Source organism: Geospiza fortis, unplaced genomic scaffold, assembly GCF_000277835.1.
Source record: "Geospiza fortis unplaced genomic scaffold, GeoFor_1.0 scaffold206, whole genome shotgun sequence".
NCBI classification, from domain to species: domain Eukaryota; kingdom Metazoa; phylum Chordata; class Aves; order Passeriformes; family Thraupidae; genus Geospiza; species Geospiza fortis.
In genome coordinates this window covers 10,158,325-10,179,183 of record NW_005054311.1, presented here as the reverse complement: position 1 = coordinate 10,179,183, position 20,859 = coordinate 10,158,325, and the positions used below count along the sequence as shown (strand labels likewise).

Below are 20,859 nucleotides of genomic sequence, written 5' to 3'. Positions count from 1 at the left end.
ATAATAAATTCTGATTCTAGGAATCTGTCTAAACTACATCTAAATCTAAACCATAAATGTAGGAAGATCATAAGGATACTCCCAGCTTCGGCTGGAATAATTCAGCTGTCCAGGCTGCTCTCTGCCAGTCTGTTATATTACACCCCATGTTATATTCGCCTATATATTATATTCCCCTTTATTACACCCCTGTATTGTTCCAGCCCCCACCCGGCAGGCCGCAGCCCAGAGATGAGGCCCCGCCCCTTCTCGGCTCAAGCCCCGCCCCCTAGGTGCTCATTGCCCAGTGATTGGCCGGCGTAGCGCGGCGCGTGCCGCGGGGCGGGGCTGGCGCGGGGGTATTTAAGGAGCCGTGGGAGGCGGTGTTTTCTTTACTCCAGGTGGGAGCCGGGTCTGAGTGGTCGCTGTGGGTGAGTGTCGGGAGGGGTGGCGGGACCGCATCCCTTGGTCTTGTCGCGCGGCGGCACCGCCGTACGTGGCCGGCCCTGTCCCTGCCCCAGCGCGGCCTGGCGGGGAGGAGCCGGGCATGCCGGGTGCGCGGCGCCGCCGGCGGGCCGGGCCTTGCTCCGTGTCCCCTGGTCTGTTCGGCCTTGGGGCGCCCGGCGCCGTGGCTGTTCCCGGGGAGAAGCTGCTCCTGCCTCTCCGCTCCTGTCCCCTTCCTCATTGTCGCGCTCGCTCCCCGTGAGCCTTTCCCCCGCGCTGTCCTTAGGAAGCCTGCCGTGCCCTGCCTCCTTCCCTCCCATCCCGAGGCTGTCACCGGCCTGGGGGCTGCGGGGAGCTCGTCCCGGTGCTGCAAAACCCTGTAAAGAACCCCACGTTTAACCTTCAGGTCAGCCTCGGCCCGAAGTGCTGAGCCTGCAGTGTGAGCATGGAGCTCCATGGTGGCTACAGAGTGCTCTTGGTTCAGTGCTCTCCTCTGGGATATTAATGTTGTTTGTGGATAAGGAGGGCAAAGTTGTAATGGTGCAATGATAGTCCCTTGGGTTGTTTTATTGCAAGGTGCAGCTTTTGTAGTCCTGTGAAAAGATAAAAGTGTAGAGCCCCTTCTGCATGGGTAGGAGGGGTTCAGCTCTCCATTCTGAAGGACCTACAGGAAGTTCAGACCCTGGTTTTGCAGACGAAGGGGGAAGTAAAGTCCAGCCTTTTGCTGTGTAGTAACCAATACTTACTTTTTGTAGTTTGAGGCGTTCTGAGGCAGACTTCTTTGCAGTTCTTCAGTGTAACTTGTGTGATTCAATGCCCTTGTGATTTCAGAGCTATTTAACTATGGTTAAGGTGATATTTAAAGTAGTCCCTGAGCGAACAAGTAGTTCAGATCTTGTTTGTGTTGGACAGAAAGTCAGCCTCCATGTCACTCGTGTTTTGTGTCTGTGCTGTGGAGCTGGAGCCCTGAGGTTGCTATAGAAACCGGTTGAATGAAGTGGAGGGTCAGACGCCCTGGACTGATGCCTGTGGGGTGATTTCCTGAAAAGCTCCACGTGAATCCTGCCCGAGCTCTAACTGTGTGTGAGGATGGTGACTTCATTAGGGAACCCCAACTTCAGTGAGAAGCATTGCCTTAACTTGGTTATGGTCTATGTAGTCCTTCTGAAGGTGTTTGGTTTTCACCTTTCATGACTATTAAAGGGAATGCTTACCTGTCTGGTGATTTGAGGTTGTTCTAATTGGTGTTTAAAAGTAGCTATCCAAATTTAAACTTGATGGATGCTTTAAATTAAATCGATGCTATCTCTGGTGAGGGAAAGGATTTTTGTATGTGTAACACCAGTATCTGTGCAAGTACAACCTTGCTTGAAAGAAAATTTGGGGTGGTACTTGTATTGCAGTATATTGTGTGGGACAACTTGCAGCTGAAAAGGATTTGTTTCAGATATGTAGAGTAGTCAGCTGCTCAAGAAATCCTAAGACAAGCAGTCAGATGTTTTAACAACTGTCTTGTGACTACTGTGTAGAAGCAGAAGAAAAGGCTTAAAGGATCTGGCATAAAGCTGACTCAACAGAATACTGAATCACAGTGGCTGGAGCTGCTGAACATGCTTCTATTACATGGACACTGGAGATTTTCCTCCTAGTCCAGGCACTTGGATTCCAGAGGCACACTTCAGGGAGCCTCCTCTGGAGTTACTCAAAAGGCTCCTGGACACTAGACTGAGTAATGTGTCATAGGGCCACATCTTATACCAGCTGACCTCCAGTGTCCCTTTCAACCTTCTGGGATTTGTAAAGCTCATTGTTTTCCTGGCTTAGATGAGGTGCTGTATCTTTAGCTCTAATTTGAGAGTTGAGCTCAAACTTGTTTGCTTTAGTGGGCAGTATTTCTTTTCAATATTGATTTCAGACTGGTAAGGAAGACAGTAAACTGAAAAGGAGTCTTGGGTTTTCTCATGTGAACTTCAGTTGAAATAAAAACAAAAGAAGGAAGTGGTAGCACTGAAGTAGTCACTGACAACTTGCTCGTGACCTGCTGGGGCTGGCCTCTGTTCCTATGGCTTCATTCTGACCTTATTTGTGAAATCTGAGTGGCAGGCTGAGACTTAAGGCTGACAAAAGCACAGTTTTCCAGCTGCTTGTTTTTAACCTCCTCTGCAGAGCACAAGATGTGGTGCTTTCTTGGACCTTGCTTCCAGCATTCAAGCCTATGGCATGCTATTAGTTGAACTCATAATGAAATCTACTCTTTGAAGTTACATTTTACTCAGGCAACATTTTGCCTGTAAGTCTGCAGTAAAATGAAGTGTATGATTTCATTGAAGTGTCTCTAGAGACAAGACTGCTCAGTTTAACTTTGAAAATTATTTTGAGGGGAGAGGTGGTGTTGAAATTTAAATATGATTTTGTTCAGCCACTTCACTATGGTGATTTCATGAAAGGGAGAGGCCTCAAGTTTTATATTAGTACAGCTTGGTGTGTGACATTAGAAACTGAAAGGTGAAAGTCTCCTGTAGCTCTTGATTACTGACTGTCATTTCTTAGCTCTGTAAAAGCTAAATTCTTTTTCTGTCACAGAATCTTCAGCAACACCGCTCTGAAAACTAGCCCAAAAATGTCTGCTCTGGAAACCCTCTTTAAATACATTGATGAACACCAGGACCTCTATGTTCAGGTAAGTTTTTTTTTTTTCAGTTTTCTCCTGCAGCATGGGCAGCTATGGGATATTAGAAGTTAGGTGGTCAGCTTCAAGCTTGTTGTTATATCTATATGGTTTACCCAGTAATAATGTCAAGTAATGGGATAGAGGGGAGAGCAAGTGTGAGGGATTTGAGTCAGGCCAGAAAACTGTTTCTTAAATTTAGGCATAGTTCCGTTCAAAACCCTTAATGTCCATGGTAAATTTATTAGGAAATGATCTATTAGTGTATAGTGCCACCTGTTTAGAGGTGCAGGAAGCTGACACTGGTTCTGAATGCCAAACTAGGTTTATAGTTTCTTCCCTTTGGACATGGGAGATTAAATATATTATAAATGAGGCTGGGACAAAGCTTTCTTGTATAAAACAATTTATGCTGGGGTACAGAGGGGGAGGTTGCCATCTCCAAAGAGGTACTTTGCTACTTGACCTGCTGTTCAGTTACAGGTTGTATTGTAATCCCTTTCATCCATGAAGGAATCAGTGCTACAGCACTGTGAACTCAGGCATGAACTGTGCCAAGTGTTCAGCTTGATTTCTGCCAGTTGTTCTTGCTGAACTCACACAGGGATAAAAGCTGAAGTGGCCTTTCTGAGAGGCCCAAAAGACTTTAGCTGCTTCTGGATACTTAAAGAAAAACTAAAAGGGCACAATAGGCACGAGCTGTGATACTCTTAAGCATACTTGATGTGTCTGTAGACTTTATGCTATGCAGCAGGGACAACTGTAGGCAAGTGAGGTCGTAGAGAACTTTTTGAGAGTAATACTATTGGTTACAAGTTCTTCTTTGAGCAGAGGACAGAGCTGATTTGCCTCAATCTGAGCTTGGCTTAAACCAGTTTGTTGAATTACAAGGTGTGGGGTGGTATTTGCATGGTGCCTGTTGTGCAGTAAAACCTGTAGCTCTTCCATCTCTGCAGCGCCTGGCAGAGTGGGTGGCAATCCAGAGTGTGTCAGCATGGCCAGAGAAGAGGGGTGAAATCAAGCACATGATGGAGGTTGCTGCCAAGGAGATTGAGCGACTGGGAGGCACAACCAAACTTATGGATATTGGCAAACAAAAGGTACGTGAGCGTCTCCATGGCAGCCTAGTAGGAAAAAATCTCTAGAAGACAAGGTGTTTTGCATGAGGAAGTGCTGGTTTCTTGTGTTCCCAGTATGAAAGGCACCTAGACTCCATTGGAAGGCTCTTTATTGGACTTATTGTAATGCAAGATGATAATATGGACATTCTTATGTCCCTGCAGATACTGGAATCTCCATCTAGCAGGCATCCAACCAGCATCCAGCATACTGTGCAGATCCCATGCATGGAAGTTTTCTTCCATTTTATTTATTCAAGCTGTTCAGTTCCACTGACAGAAGGGATTTTGTGTGAGAATTTCTTGATGCACTTTTAGATTAAGTCAAGGACATGCAGATGAGGTAATCCCCAGTGCCCAGTGGGAGCTGCCTTTAGGTTACAGTGAAGTGGCTCTGTTTATCCTGCAATCCAGGGATATGCACAGCACAGGCAGGAAGGTGAAACTGTGTGTGCAGCATAGCATGGCACAGGCTTTGGGCTATTCAGGTTATCTTTTGGGGTCACTAATTCCTTGGTGCCTGATGGGCTTCTGGGTTGGGATCACCACACAAAGGTCCTGTGGGCAGTGGCCTGGAAAGGCAGTAGCTTGTTGGGGTGTAGGATAATGCCTTTGCTGCCGCACAGTCTGAACATTCTGTTAGAAACCTTTCTTTACAATAAACCTTGGGACCCAATTAAAGATGTTGAATTAAATTTTGGACTGTATTAAATGTGTTTTAAATACTTTTTAACTGAACACAAATAGAGCACCTGCAAACAAAAATGTTAGACATTTAAACAACAGGCTCCTATTGGTCCTTAGGCCCATAGACTATAAAGATACTTGCTGAAGTTTCAGTAAGTCTGCCAAAAGAGAGTTCTGGACTCTTTCAGAAGTGTTACATTTGTCACAGGATTGCATCGCTCCCTTACTAGATACAAAAGTATCATTAAAAGAATGACTTCCCTCCTCATTTTTAGCTGTCCAGACTGCTTTTCTTCCCCTGAGAAATGTATGTGTCTATAAGAATGATAATGATAATCTCATCCTAAGTAAATAGCCACTTGGTATGCTCCTCCTCTGAAGTGCCTAGCCATCCCTGCCTCTCAGAGCAAGACCCATACCAAAATTTTGAGACTAGGATTTGGATAATGGCATTAAAAACCTTGTACTGGAATGTTTACTCATTTTAGAAGATTGTCCTTGTAATTGGTGTGAAAGACTGCTGAGTGAGATCTGTGTTTATGGGAACCTTCTGAGCAGTTTTTCCTTTGGGCAACTGAATTACACTTGTTTGTAGCTACAGGTTCCAGCAGGAAAACAGCTGACTTGGGAGGGAATCTGTAGATTAATTCTAGCTCTGCTACTACCTACAGCCTAAAACCTGATCAAAAGCATTTCAGTTATTTAAGAGACAAAGTTTCTCTTATCACTGTAACTTTTTAGTAGCAAGAACTGATTTTAGAGTTTTATACATAATATTTTTATTAGGTAACTTTAATCCATCTGCAAGAGTTACCTTCAGTGTTCTGTTTTATATTAAGTATAGAGATAGCTAGTAGCTAGTCAGTGTATTATGTGTTGCTGCTATATCTGTGAGGGACAATGTAAAGCAACTGAACTTGTCAGATCAAAGTTGCTTTACTGCTGCACAGTAATTTGTTGCGTTGATTACTGTAAATTCTTGGAGTAGGGCTTTAGTCATGTAGAGCTGCAGCTGGCCAAGGACCATGTAACCTGTTGATAAAAATCTGGAGCTTGGGACCCATATAAGCAAAAAGTCAAAGCTGATTTTGCATCTGCTGAACAGTGTGTGGAAGTACATGTTCACCGGAAGGGAAATGCTTGCTGACTGGGAATAGCTTGTGATAATTGCTTATGGGGTATTCCAAGGGATTAAGCTAAGTTCAACTCTTGAACTCCTGAACTGAGTTCATCAGCACTATCCTGCCCTTAGTGTAACAGTGTAGGGTGGTACAAAGAAATATGTCTGTTATGCTGGTCTTAATTGGGTGTAGGCACATGTTACACCCAGCCTTACCACTGTCAGGGAATTTTTGTCCAGAGGGCTGTACTGTGGACAGGATGAAAGTGCAGTGACAAGCAATATTGAATGGAGTTTATCACTTATGCTTCAGTCAGCATTAGATACAGCAGTTTGGCATGCAGTCAGCTTCCTCTGCTAAAATCTGATGTAGGATTGGTAGTTTAAAGCTAACAGTTCTAAGTGGCTTGGAACGTTTTGGCTGTTACTGGGACTTGTCAGGAAACTAACTGGCATGGTGCTGCCAGGCCTTCTTTGGCACCCTGCTTCTGGCAATTGGTTTAAGTAGATTAGTTTTGTTTAGCTGTCTGTGCCTCTACTCTCATAACCTCCATAGTATAAGGTAATTCATGTATCTGATTAAAACTCTGGCTTTCCACATTTTAACAAAACTTCTGCCTTCCTGTTTCTAGCTGCCTGATGGATCAGAGATCCCCCTACCACCAATTGTTCTGGGAACGCTGGGCACGGATCCACGCAAGAAGACAGTGTGTGTATATGGTCACCTGGATGTTCAGCCAGCTGCACTAGAGGATGGCTGGGACAGCGAGCCCTTCACTCTGGTAGAAAGAGATGGTAAGAACAGTGGACTTCACAAACTGATGAAGTCTTCTGTAACAAGTGTGGTATTCCTCAATTGTTCCAAAGCTGTGCCATTGATTGAAAGGTAGAAGGAGAGTTAGAAGTGGTATGGGTGTTTGTTTAATACTGTTGAAGTGAAAATGTGCAGGTGGGGAAATGGTAAAAAAGTTGAGCTGGAAAATCTCAGCTACTCTTGGGACTGTTTCCTTTTCTGATAGTATAGGCTGTAATTTGCCTGTTTTCTTTCTTGTAGCTACAGCACAATCTTAACTGCTGCCTTAAATGGTGCCAGCTTGTTGCCAGAGAGCTTTTTAGAGCTAATTTCTTGTTCACAGCTTGAAGCCTGTAAGGTCGTGTCAGACTGCAGGAATTTTGAACCATTGCTGAGAAAAAATACACAACAAAACTTCTTTATGCCTGGAGACAGGAGTGGCACAGCAGCCTCTCTGGGTTGCCTTGTGTTTAACTGCTCTACTATGAGTACTGCAGAACCTCTTTTGCACAGGTAGTGCCCCAAAATTTGTCCCTCTCCCATAAATGGGGAGGAAGAAATGGTGCAGTATCTCCTGTTGAAACAACATTGCCAGCAGTCAAGAAGACTTAAAACTTCCTTTTCTATTAAGAGCTGGTGCTACCAAGAGCTTCTTTGTTTCACTTTATCAGTGTTAAAGGTCAGTTCAATAGAAGGACATTAAGCACTCGTGTTCCATAAGCATTAATGATTGCCAGAGAAAGGAGTATGCAACTAGTAGTTCTGCTTGGGCACTTACTCATAGGCAGTAGAGTCCAAGTTACTGAACTGAGTTATCTCCTAGCAAGACCTAGACTTGCCTCAGGCTGTGGCTTGTCTCTGTGGAGCCTGGCCATGCAGGAGACATTCACCAGTGGCTCTGCCTTTGCGAGCTGTCTGGCCTGTTCTGTCACTGGTTACACAGAGTGATGAAGGATTGTAGCCACAGCTCTGAGTTGCACTGATAGTGCCTCTGCTATGATCCCATGTACTACATTTCCTTGGAATTTCCTGTGGCCTGTGAAACTCATCTTTGACTAAATTCCTTTCTAGGGAGATCCACTTTTATCTGGAGAATCCCGAGAAGTGATTTGTCACTAGATACTGAATTTTTACTCTTAAAAGAATTATTGAACTGAAGATAATACTTGATAGATTTCTGTTAAAAGCAGGAAACTTGTTTCTCTACACTGAGGCATTTGTAGAAAATTATATTATAGTGAAGAATAAGGCAGCTATTCTTTTCCTGCATTATAATAAACTGCTATTGAGGTAGAAGCTGGGGGAAGAGGTGGGGGGAAGCTCTCTAAATGGGAGAACTATTGCAGTCCTGTATCTATCCTACTTGAAAGGGTATGTGAAGCAGGATGTAAGACTGCTACTTATGAAGAATCAGAAATTATTCATTAAGTAGGGTTAAAAACGTTACCCAAAACCAAATGTTCTCATCTAGGCAAGAGATGAAACTTCATGCTGTTTTTTTCCTCACTGGTTAATTTCTATCTTGTTTCTACAGGAAAGTTGTATGGGAGAGGATCAACAGATGACAAAGGTCCAGTGCTTGCCTGGCTGAATGCCTTGGAGGCTTATCAACAAACTAACCAGGTATGTGCCCAAAATATATTCTGCTTTTTCACATGCAGCTGAGTCTAGCAATAAATGTTATCCAAGCCACAAACCCTTGTGAGGGAAGCCTGCTTATTCAGCTAATTGGAGGAATGATGCAATAGTCCTGTAAATTTCTTGATTTCCTAGTAGGGTTAAGTTGACTTGCTGACAAGTTAGTCCTATAGATGTTTAGGTTGCACTTCTAACAATTTTCGTTTAATGAAATATGTAGGAAGGAAAATACATATGCAAGCATGTGGAGCAGGAGGAATAATCAAATGTGATCACTGTCATGTAAGGATGTCAAATTACTTTGGCATTTATCAAGGTTTAATGTCTCACTGCCACTGAGCTCTAAGAGGTTAACTTAGTAACACTAAAATTGGGAGCTTTGCTTATTTCTGTTAAAGAAAATCTGCAATCACAAATAGCTCAGGGTGTTTGCTTAATCTTGCAAGACAAGTTCCTATTGCTTTTGAGAGGAATAACCAGTTCTCAGTTGCTGTCTAGGTATATAGAATATGCTAGACTGGATAGACAGGGTATCTCTGTTCGTACTGTGGCAAGCAATTCCTGTGATTTAGGTTAGTTTTCCTAGCCTGGTAGCTTACCTTTGGCAACAGATTTCTGCTGTGTTCCCATACTTACAGGATTTGGGGACAAGTTTTTAATTATTTTTTGAAGAGTTTGAATTCCATCAAATGAAGGGTGGTGTAAGTGCCCTCAACATAAGCACAGTCCAAACTTTAAACTGGTTTGTGTATAATTAACAAATTCCACTGTAATGGAACTATTTTAGCCATGTCCATTTATCTGCTTTGAATGATGCAGATGAAAATTACAGCTCACTGAAGGAGTCAAGTGTTCTCACATGCTTAATCTGTTCTTGTTTTCCATTTCAAAGGAGTTTCCAGTAAATATTAGGTTTTGCCTAGAGGGTATGGAAGAATCAGGATCTGAAGGCCTTGATGAACTGATTTTTGCTCAGCGAGATGCTTTCTTTAAAGATGTGGATTATGTTTGCATTTCTGACAACTACTGGCTAGGCAAGAAGAAGCCTTGTATCACTTATGGTTTGAGAGGTATCTGCTACTACTTCATAGAGGTAAGTGCTGAAATACATTGAAAATCCATTATTATTAAACTGAGTTTTCCACAGGAGAAGAGTGCTAGTGCAAGCCTTTTCATGCCAGTAGCTTTTTTCAGAAAAGAAACTGGCTACTTATGTGGAGTGTTTTTTCCTAATTGTCTAAACATCCTCTTGCTATTCTATCTGATACTTGGGTGGGTGAGATAGCTTTCAGATGTGTGAAGCAAGATAAGCCAGCACTTGCACTGAAGGATTGTCTCATAGCATAGCATCTTCGTCCATATACATCCTTCTTATAGATGGGTGTCACATTTGTGCTTTCCAGTCAGCTGGAATATCTCCAGTTAACCAGAACTGCTGGTAGATGATTGAGAGTGATTTGACAAGTTTTTATGAGTTCCCTCTATACTTTGGGGTGGGGTGGATCCTATCTGGGCCCATAGAGTTGTGGGTGGCTAATTGACATAGCAGGTCATTTACCATCTCCTCATGGATCATGGGCTTCACCGACTTCCAGCTCAGGGAGGAGGGCATCCTGAGGACAACTGATCTTGATATTGAAGACTGAGGCAAAGAAGACATTAAATACCTCTGCCTTTTTCTCATCCCCTGACACTATACTACCCTCTGCTTTGAACAAATGATGGGGACACTCCTTGACCCTTGGCCAGATCAAGTTCTAACTGGGCTTTGGCTGTTCTAGTCTCCTCCCTACATGGCAAAATCTCTGTGCTGAATCTTCATTCACTTCAATCAGGTGGAATGTTGTGACAAAGACCTTCACTCCGGAGTTTATGGTGGTTCAGTCCATGAGGCCATGACAGATCTCATTGCTCTAATGGGTAAGAAAACACAGGTTTCACTGAATGCATTAAAAATGGGAGCAATCACCATCCAAGCATAACTGAGTTTGCAGTAGCAAAGCAGTGACCAGTGAAATGGTGCTTGCCAAGTGTGCAAAGCTACTGCCTTAGATACAGAAACATGGTGAAGGTCTTGCTAAGAAGTTGTCTGTTTACTCTTAGCTTTCCCTAAAACCTTGCTGCAAATTTGCATGTTAATTAGATCAGCTGTCTTCTCAAATTCTGCTGTGGGTATGATACTGAACTCTTTGGGAATCCTACCTTCAGACAGCCAGTGAAATGTAGCAGTAGAGTTAGAGTAGCAAGCAAGTGTACATTTTGGATATAGGCAAATTCTTTTAAGTGTCTTCCATGCTCTGGGAAGTGTGGTGCATGCTCTGGGAAATAGAAGTCTAAATTTCATTGCATTTACAGAGTTTTCAGAAGGCCCAGACTTCAGTTTCCCAAGGACAGTGTTCCCAGCAATGACATCTTGTATCTTCTGGTTGAATACTGATATTAGGTGCTTCTTGTTTACAGGTTCTCTTGTAGACAAGAAAGGGAAAATCCTCATCCCAGGTGTTAATGAAGCAGTGGCACCTGTTACTGATGAGGAACTGGCATTATATGAGAAGATTGATTTTGACCTGACAGAATATGCAAAAGATGTAGGAGCAACAAGACTTCTGCATGATGCAAAGGTGTGCTGCACTTCTCCTCTGCCCTGTCTAGATCAAGCTGTCTGTGTTAGTAGGAGACCAGAAACAAGCTTCTGTGGATGTGTGTGTGTTATTAAGTAATGTATTAGGCAGAGGATTCATCTGATGTCTTCAAAATGGTGAGAATGCCTTGAAGATTATTTTGCTTACTGTATGGCTCACTGCATACTTAACACTTTGCAGAGGAACTGCTAGTGTTAGGTGCTTGAAAACTTATTCTAGGTTATCCCATGTTTAACTCAAGTAGTCTTGACAACTCTAAATTTGCTCCTTACTCTGTATAAATAGTATTTGAAACTTGTACAGAACTTTAATGCTGTTCTCTTAATGCTAGATAAGAATGTTGGCAGCTTTCCAGAGGTCAGGTCACAATCTACACAAAACATCTGATTTTCTACATCTGTAGGAAGTTCAGTGGGTTATCAGAAATCATGCAGTTGCTCAGAGATGATTGCTCCTTAGGTAAGAAAAGAACTTGAAACCCAGCTTTGCTGAATTCAAGGCTGGCATTCTGAACATGTTCCTAGACCTGGCAGACAAGGACTGTTTTGTAATCATGAGCTAGGCAGCCCAAATCTTTGAACAATCTCAAGCTCAATAAACTCATGTCTAAAGTTAAATCTTTGTCCTGGGAGCTCTCCAAATGAATGCTTTTAACAGCATTGACTCTTACATGGTACAGGTATTACATACTAATTTTAAAACCCTAGATGTAAATACATCTCCTGTCATAAAAAGCAGACACAGGTGTTGTAAAAAGCAAGTTTACATGTACAGGTCTGTCTTCTGTCCTAGTACTGTCAGGAGACTTCAAACTTAACTGAAATAGGAATAAGTAACAATTTATATCCTCAACCTTGTCTTTACATGCTCAGGTTTATATCAACTGGGAGCACACAGACTTCCTTGCTTAGCCTTGTCCTTTAAAGTAATGGATGGATTATAGCTTGGATATAAGGAGAAGCTGGCAAGATGTTCTTTGTGATACTAAACTGAAGCTGTTCAGTCTTGGCTCAACAGAAATTCCAGCTAAGGCATTTCTAAGCTGCATACATGCAAGAAGGGCTTTAGGGCTAGGGAGAAATGACTGGAACTTCCAGACAAGAAGCACATGTGCTTGAGAGATTTGAACTGTGACAGCTACATTTGCTTTGAGAGAAGATTGTAAGCAGGTTGTACCTGGAGAAAAACCAACTTGTTAACATAATGGACACAAAATTTCTGAGTCTCCTGCATTTCTGCAGTGAAGCTCACGCTGAAGACACTGCACCTGTGTCTGCTCAGGGCAACTCAACAACTGCACTGAGTTCAGGATCCAATGTATTGAAGAGCTGTGTTCAAGGTAACAGAGTTATGTTAAATGCAGAAAGTGTACCTGGAAGGCAGGGGTGGTCAGTTTAATCAGCCTGCAGTTCAGGCTTTTTAATACAGCTGATGATATAAAGAAAAGCACACTGTAAGCCTCAGTTTGAGCAGTGGTGAGGCTTTTAGAAAATGTGAACTTAAGCAGTGTCTTGGTGATGAAGGCACCTGCCTGTCTTGAGGCAGTGGGAATTAAAGCTTTCCATGTTCCCAACAAACTGTGCTTGAGCACCTTATAAATGCTGCTTGTGTCCTTATCAGAAGCAGACTGGTCATGTCCCCTAAATTCCACAGAGCTAGGAGAGAGCCAGACTAGAACTGCTAGGTCTCTTAAGGTGCACAGAGCCCAGCTGTGTTATCAAAATGTGTGCTTAATGGGAGTAACAGTTTCTGAGTGATCTTCAGTGAGCTGCATTTCTGCATGGGAAAAAGCACTATTTCTTGCAACTTCTTTATTAGGTTGAAGAAATCATTAATTTAGGGAACTCTGTCAAACTTCATGTAACCTTGCATTTTTCTCTCTGCTTCTGCAGAGAGAGATCCTTATGCACAGGTGGAGATACCCATCCTTGTCTCTCCATGGAATTGAAGGAGCCTTCTCAGCCTCTGGTGCCAAGACTGTGATTCCTAGGAAAGTGATTGGCAAGTTCTCAATCAGGCTTGTGCCAAACATGACTCCTGAAGAAGTCACAAAGAATGTATGTTGAGCTGGATTACTGCTAGCTGAACAAGTGTCTCTAAACTTCTGTTCACCTTGCCTTGGGGGAAGAGTTTTTCTGTTTTCTAAAGCAGTTCTGTTTATTTGCTTTCCTGCCATCTTCCTGGTAGTGCACCTCAACATGAGATAACTGAGGGAATCCTGTGGTGCCCCAGCGGACTGTAGTGGTCTGATTACCCAGTTTCTCTGAACTCAAAAGGGCTTAGGAGTGAATGCTAACCTATTTCTGGGGCACTTGGGCTGCTAGAAATGCATAATCAAGAGCAGCAGTGTTTGACGTACTGCCTAATTGTTCTACAATACACTGTTAATTTGCCTAAAGAAGATATTCTGGTTCAGAGCAGAGAATCATTGGAATACTTCAAGATAAGAATAATAGAAAAAGTATTGCTGCACAGTTGTAGTGATCTGCAAGTCCCTAAGATGATTTTAGAATATGAAATTTGCCAGTGCTCATACAAATGCTAGCACTACATAAGAGCATTCAATCTTTCTTACAGGTTGAAGACTACTTGAACAAAAAGTTTGCAGAGCTGCGGAGTCCCAACAAATTCAAAGTGTACTTAGGCCATGGTGGAAAACCCTGGGTGTCAGACTTCAACCACCCCCACTACATGGCTGGTAGGAGGGCCATGAAGACAGGTCAGTGGGTTTTTCATTTGGCACTGGTAGGATTAAAAGTCTCTTGTTCCAGCACCTCAAATACCTGAGGTCGTGTTTGCTGAATATTAAGTGTTCTGCACTCATGTTTAATAACTTTGGCTCACTAAGTCAGGAAGCATGTCATGTGCAACCTTTAAACAGAAATTTAAATACAGGCAGGAGAGTTACTGGATATCAAATTAATTTATGATGTTCTGGGACAAGTTTGTTGATATGATGTTGCTTTTGCATAAGGATGAGACTGTTGGTTCAGATCACCTGCGAAGCCAAATTCAATGAAGTTTGGTCACAGCACCCCTCTTAATCAGTTTTGCTAGATTGTGTTGGGCAGCTAGAGCAACTTTAACTTGTGTTGGAGTACAGACAGGCCTTCAGATGAATTGTTGGTGTGTAACTGATAGTGACAATATTCCAGTGCTACATCTGTGGGGAGAAGCTCCACAGTTTTGTGGCCTTTGCAGTCTGGCTGATTTGGCCAGCACCTGGTGCAGATGGGAACATGATGGCTTAAGTGAGGGTTTGTGGGAAAAATTAGACTTCAAACTGACTAGAGCGTTGCTTTTCTAGTGTTTGGAGTTGAACCAGACCTGACAAGGGAGGGAGGAAGCATTCCTGTTACCCTTACTTTTCAAGAAGCCACAGGCAAGAATGTCATGCTGCTTCCTGTTGGAGCTGCAGATGATGGTGCTCACTCTCAAAATGAAAAACTAAATAGGTAAGAGAATATCTATTCCTGTGCTGAGGTGTCTTGGCATGTATTATGAAAAACACCAAGAACTGAGCTCTTGCTTTTTTGTTTAATTCTCTGGATGGCAAAGTGCCATCCTCCCCAGGAGAAAATGACTGACTGGTTGGGTAACTAGTTTGTAGCTGGATTTTGATTTCTACATTGATACTCTTGAAACCAGAAGTAGGTTTTATATTTTGGTCTCTAAGCTCCCCCAAAGGTGATGTTTCTGTCTTGCCAGGGATGATGTAGGGGTTTGGGCAGTAGTGCCTGTTGCCTGCAGCAGCAATTCCACAGAGTTTGTCATGTGCATGGGACTGATGTGTGGCTTTGCAAATAGGGCATCTGCTAGAAATGAAGCTCAGTGGAGACACTGCTAAAGGAAACTGCCTTCTTTGCAGGTACAACTACATCCAGGGGGTGAAGATGCTTGGTGCATACCTCTATGAAGTTTCCCAGCTGAAGGACTAAGTTAGGCACTTCACTTTCTGGTTTGTGGATCAGAAGCCTGAATTTTCTTGCAAACTGTCATCAATTACCAAGGCTTACATGGCTCCCCTTTTCTACCAACACTCCACTGCTTTGATGGGGGAGAGGGAAAGGGGCAGTTCCACTTGACAAAACATGATATACCAAAAATACTTCCCTAAATGCTTACTTTATATGAACAGACTATTCCTTAACTGGTCAGCAGTCCTGAACTACATCTTCATCACTCTGTATCACTTCAGTTTGCTGCATTGATCTACTTTTCCCGTAAATGAAGAGGAATGATTTACCCTCAGCAGTTTAAGTAGCCACAGCAGTGGCAGAAGTTCCAGCCAATTTAACATTCTTATTCCTGGATATGTCCTGGAAACAAGTAATCAAGATTATGGGGCAACACTGGAATGTGCTCAAGCTGTACTGAGACACCTGTCTTTGCTGACTGTGAGTAATTTGGAAGAGCAGTTTGTCTCTTACAGTTCATGCCTGCCTGCAGGTTTCAATTTACAGGGAATCAGGTTGTAACAAATTTCACTGTGGTAGTGATTACCGGCCATTTTTGTAAAGCTGCCTTTGTACTACCAAAAAGAATAATAAATAATCATGCTCTAGTTTGGCTCTTGGTCTCTGAGGTTTAAATAATGGCTTGGGTGGGAAAGCAACTTTGGGAACTTGGGAGGGACACTTCTGTGGCTATAAAGGCAGATGAGCAGCATGGCTACACAGGCTATATCTTGTGGGAATCCAAATTTTTATTCCTGGGCTCTGGCTCTGTAAGAATTTGTTGACCTGAAGCTGATGTTGCAAACTCCAACTCTCCTGTGAGAAAATGAGCTCAAATTATTTCATTTTGACTCTGTAAACTGGGTCATAACACTGTAGCATAACTGATAATACTGCAAGGGAGTGAATGGAATTTGTAGGCATAAACAGGGAGAGATCACTAGTTGCAACTACTACTGACATCCAACTTCAGGCTGTCCCCTGGATACCTTAAACTCCAATACTTCTGTTATGTCAAAAAACTCCAGAAAAAAACAAACCTCTTAAATGATTGCTATCTGAACTGGATTGGGCTCCCTGCTTCTGAATGACCTGATCAGCACTGGCAGCCTAAGGTAGGTAAGTGTTTCAAGTGATAGTGCTTGGCTCTGGTACAGCATGGTACAGTCCTGTGTCCTGACGCAGGTCAGCAGCATGGGATGATTCCCCCTTTGGAAGGGTAGAAGGTGGGAAAATCTCTACCTGGTTTTCACTGTTGCTGGATCCGGAGACTTTACAGTGGAGAGCTGTTGGGCTAGGGAGTCTTCTGGTGTCACTGAAGCTTGTTTTGGTTTTTTTTAGTTTGTCATTGAAGTTGATGGCTGGAGATAATCTGGTACCATTAACCCTTGCACTTGGAGCTGGGGTACAGACAGACCATTCTGTGTCAGTTCTTGTGAGCATTGAACACAAACACTGCAGAGTGAATGTTTATTAATTTGGTTGTGAACTATGTTCAGAAACCATGTGTAGTTGTCCTTTTGTAACAAATTTCTTGAGAATCAATTAATTGGCTCAAGCTCTGCACTGCAGACACTGTATCAGATCCTGTGCTTGCTGAGTAAGTACAGCATAGCAGAGTTGTGAAGGAGGCCCAAACAGAAGAAAAGGTGTCAAGAGGTTTGTAGAAAAGGCTGAGGAACAGATACTGTTGAATATACAGCAGAAATATTTTGGTAGGGGGAGAGTGCCAGAATCCTGTGAAAATGGGTCTTTGGCCTGAGCAAGCTGCAGGGACCTATTTAAGCCCACAGGAGTAAGTTGCTAAAGTAATCAGGACTTAATGAGACTTAATGGGACTTCAGATTTGTTTACATTAATTGTTTTAAATTCAGAAATCATCAGTATTTGTTAGCTAGCTACAATGGGGATTGCTTTGGGACCTCTCTTGTCCCTGCAGAAGGTGACCACAAAAGCAGTAGTATGGGAACAGTAGTACTCAGTGAACAAGGTAGGCAGAAGGGGACTAGTGGTGCCAGCTTATTTCTGTGGCCTGTGTGCTTCAGACCTGGCATCCACAAATGATTGTGCATGGTGTCAAGAGTTTGCTCAGCCCAAGTTGTTTATTAACAGCACTGTTGTACAACACAGAAGTGTCTGATGTGACAGAAATTGTGAGCTGCTCATGAAAACCAAAATGCATCAGTGAAGCCCAGAGCCTGATGCCCGTCTGCTCTGTGTGCAGAGGCTACTTGGCACTTCCCACACAGAACTTCACAGCGCTGCTTTACCTGTTGAATTTGAAACTGGGATATGCCCAGTGGCATGTGACTGTCAGCAAGTCTAGTTTGCTGGTACTTCCAGTTCTCCCACTCTAAGAAAGGGGAAAGATCTACATGGATTTTACAGCTAATTGTTCTCAGGGTGCATCTACTGCAAAACTGAGAATGTGGACTTGTGCCCTCATTGCTTGCTAGATTGCTTGTGTCTTAGCCAAATCCATGGCAATGTATCTTGATATGGAATATGCGCTCAAAAGAGCAGCTGGAGTTATTGCTAGCTATTATCCCTAAATAAGCTCTAAGTGCCATTTAAAATGTGATTTTTCTTCATTTTTTTCATGTTCTGGGAAACATGAGCATGCACGTTAAAACAGAGCCCTGATTCTCAACTATGATACAATACATTTTACACTCATCCAGTGCAATGTTTCCTAATTTGAAACTGTTTTTAACTTGCAAAGCAGACTTTGGTTTACCATAATGAGTTTGCATGCACTAACTAAATCAAACCTTGAAGAGCTTCAGCTCTGTGATCTTGACCTTAAAGCAGTGTGAAGAGTGGAGATAACATAGAGCTAATATAGATAAAGTATTCCAGTTTGCTCGTGTTAGACTATTAGTTCAAAAACATTACCACTTTTTCAGTGTTATCTGAACTCATTCAATAAAAATATAATAGATTAATGTGTTACATATGCATTTAAATTATGAGGTGTCCATCTGAATAAATTGCCTTCCTGATAATTAATAAAGTTATGCAGGGATTTAAATCACTCTTCAGAGAATCTTCTTAGGCTACCCAGGAAAGTTTAGTGGGTAATTTTGATTCTAGTCCCTTGCTAGCTTGATCATACTGTTTTACATCATGAGGTTAGCTTATGACAGGCCCTGAATACTGAGACATGTTTTTCTAGTACTTTTAAATATTCATTTTTCTATTAATTTTGCATATCCTTAGTGATTCTGAGATTTCTTGAGGAAAACTTAACATGCATGCTAATGAAATAGGGCTGCTCAAGCAGCAGTATGCAGTGTTCTCCTCTCTGTGCAGGCTCTTTATTTTCAGTCATGGAGAGGCAGCTCAGAGGCCTCTTATGTTTCTGCCCTTTAGATTGAAAAATGCAATAACAAACACAGTTGAGCAGCTTTTTTTTTGTCACTGTTATTGTGCTGTGTGGTGGTGTTCACAGGGGTCCCAGGACAAGGGGAGAGACAAGAATCTGACTCCATGTTTCAGAAGGCTGATTTATTATTTTATTATATATATATTATATTAAAACTATACTAAAATAATAGAAGAAAGGATTTCATCAGAGGGCTAGCAAGGAAAGGGAAAAAACATGGAATGATAACAAAAGCTTGTGACTCAGAGTCTGAGCCAGCTGACTGTGATTGGCCATTAATTAGAAACAACCAACATGGACCAATCAAAGATACACCTGTTGCATTCCACAGCAGCAGATAACTGTTTTTCTTTTCCTCTGAGGTTTCTCAGCTTCTCAGGAGAAAAATCCCTTTGCCAGGATTTTTCATAAAATATCATGGCTACAGTGCTGTGCTTGCCTTTGCAAAGGCAGCTTCCTCTGTAATTCCACTGGGATAGCCACCATGGAGTCACTGTTTAGGCCCTCTGTATGTACTGGAGTTGTGTGGAAGGTTCTGGGCAGGGCAGGGCTACAGGAATGGCTGCTGTGAGGAGCTGCCAGAAGCTTCCATGTCTGACAGAGCCAATGCCACATGGCTCCAAGACAGGCCACCACTGGCCAAGGCTGAGCCCATCAGTGATGGTGGGAGAGCCTTTGGGACAACACAACTGAGGAGGGAAAGAAGTTCCTGCACAGGAGTAATTGCAGCCAGAGAAGAGAGGAGTGAGAATACGTGAGAGAAGCAGCCCTTTGGGCACCAAGGTCAGTGATGGAGAGGGAGGAGGTGCTCCAGGTGCCAGAGCTGAGACTCTTCTGCAGCCTGTGGTGCAGACCATGGCTGTTCTTCTCAGCCCATGGAGAACCAACATGTGATGAGTTGACTGTCTCCCTGGGGTAAGGGAGGTAGAGAATTGGGAATCGGATTAAGCCTGGGAAGGAAGAAAGGATCAGAGGAAGAGGTTTCACAGATTTCTTTATCATACTTTGATTTGATTGCTCATAAATTAATTTATTGAAGTCGAGTCTGTTTTGCCTGGTGAGTAATCTCTCCCTGCCCTTATTTTAGCCCATGACTCTTTCATTATATTTTCTCTCCCCTATCTAGGTGAGGAATGGAGTAACAGAGCAGTGTTTGTGGCCACTTGGAGTCCAGCCAGAGTCAATCCCTCATGCTGTTGCAACACTGCATAAATTTGACCCACTGCACAAAATGCCAAAATATTTGAAAGTGAAATATGTTCAATTATTAGATTCCCAGAAAATCTTGTAGAGATGCTTCTGTGTCAGCTTTTGAAAACATGTGCCCCCCAGTTGTCAGTGACAGTCCAGTGGTCTGTACTGAAGGAGCTTTATTTACAGCTGAAGTGTTGTTCATATGCAGTGTGTATGAATAGTGTTTAAGGCAGGGTCCTTTGAAGGTTGCTGCTACTGCCAATGTGTGAATACGAGTAAAAACATGCATAAAAATGCTAAACATATTCATGTAAAGGTGAGCCTTTGGAGGACTGTTGCCTTGTTATTTTGGACAGAGTAAATTAAAGGAATTGCAAATATGGGGTGTTAATCTATGCAAAATTGTAGCCAATTCCCAAATTCCAAGATGGATGCTAAGATACGTGATGAAATTAAATACAATGTTTCTGAAGTACTTAGTGGATTTAATGTTGGTGTAGTGAAAAATGGAGTCAATGTTAGATTTGAGAATAAATGCTGTATTGCCTTGGAGTGTTGTAAATGCTTGGAGGTAGAATTTTGAGGTTCTGCTGCTTAATTTCAAGAATGCCTAATAAACTCTTCCTTAGACTTGTAGAAAGCAACTAAACTAAGTGCTAAAGTAGTAAAATGGCTGCAAAAGACTTTTGATAACTAGAATGCTATAAAATATCTGTTTATTTATAACTATGTCTTTGATAAGGTATTGGTTTAGACTATCTTGCTGTATTAGTAATGGGTTGACAACTTTTTCTCTTCCATTTTCAACTGTTTAGCAGTGCATCATTAGAAACCTTTTAAATACAAAAATTGTTTCTTTTGATGGATTTTTACTAGTACAAGCAGAGTAAAGAATAGCTGCCCTTTGCTGCCTCATATTCTCTGCTGTTGCTGCTCCCCCAATCCTATTTTTCCCAGTCATTCACATGAGGAGAACTAATCCTGCGAGCGGAACCCGTGAAGTTTCCAAGGATTATTTCCAGGTTTTTGCTGTATAATGTGATGGTTACATGTTGACTGGATTGAGTCTCTTTTGCTTTTTGCATAAAAACTGTAGTTCTAATTCTAACATGGGCGCTGCTAGGAGGAATTGACCTTCAATTTTACTTTGCAGTTGCCTCTGCAATAGTTTTCAGTTTCTGGCAGTCGGCATACCATTATAATAACACTAAATAGAGTGGGAGAAGATAACTTTT

General features: G+C 42.5%; 1 protein-coding gene across 1 annotated transcript; it reads left to right on the top strand.

Moving 5' to 3' along the window:
- The first annotated feature begins 326 nt into the window (after window positions 1-326).
- Window positions 327-15,653, top strand: CNDP2 (carnosine dipeptidase 2). The gene is made up of 12 exons (XM_005419355.3): window positions 327-410; window positions 3,007-3,103; window positions 4,048-4,191; window positions 6,649-6,811; window positions 8,344-8,432; window positions 9,340-9,540; window positions 10,283-10,367; window positions 10,908-11,068; window positions 12,982-13,146; window positions 13,667-13,808; window positions 14,397-14,544; window positions 14,958-15,653. Exons 2-12 carry the CDS (start codon window positions 3,044-3,046, stop codon window positions 15,025-15,027), a joined length of 1,428 nt encoding a protein of 475 aa, XP_005419412.1. The 5' UTR covers window positions 327-410; window positions 3,007-3,043; the 3' UTR covers window positions 15,028-15,653.
- The last annotated feature ends 5,206 nt before the right edge of the window (window positions 15,654-20,859 follow it).

What these genes read in the sequence shown, in the direction of transcription:
- CNDP2 (XM_005419355.3), top strand. Translation starts at nt 3,044, where the DNA reads ATGTCTGCTCTGGAAACCCTCTTTAAATACATTGATGAACACCAGGAC. An exon ending in CTTATCAACAAACTAACCAG is followed by an intron (nt 8,433 to 9,339) that starts GTATGTGCCCAA and finishes TCCATTTCAAAG; the next exon opens with GAGTTTCCAGTAAATATTAG. An exon ending in CAAAATGAAAAACTAAATAG is followed by an intron (nt 14,545 to 14,957) that starts GTAAGAGAATAT and finishes CCTTCTTTGCAG; the next exon opens with GTACAACTACATCCAGGGGG.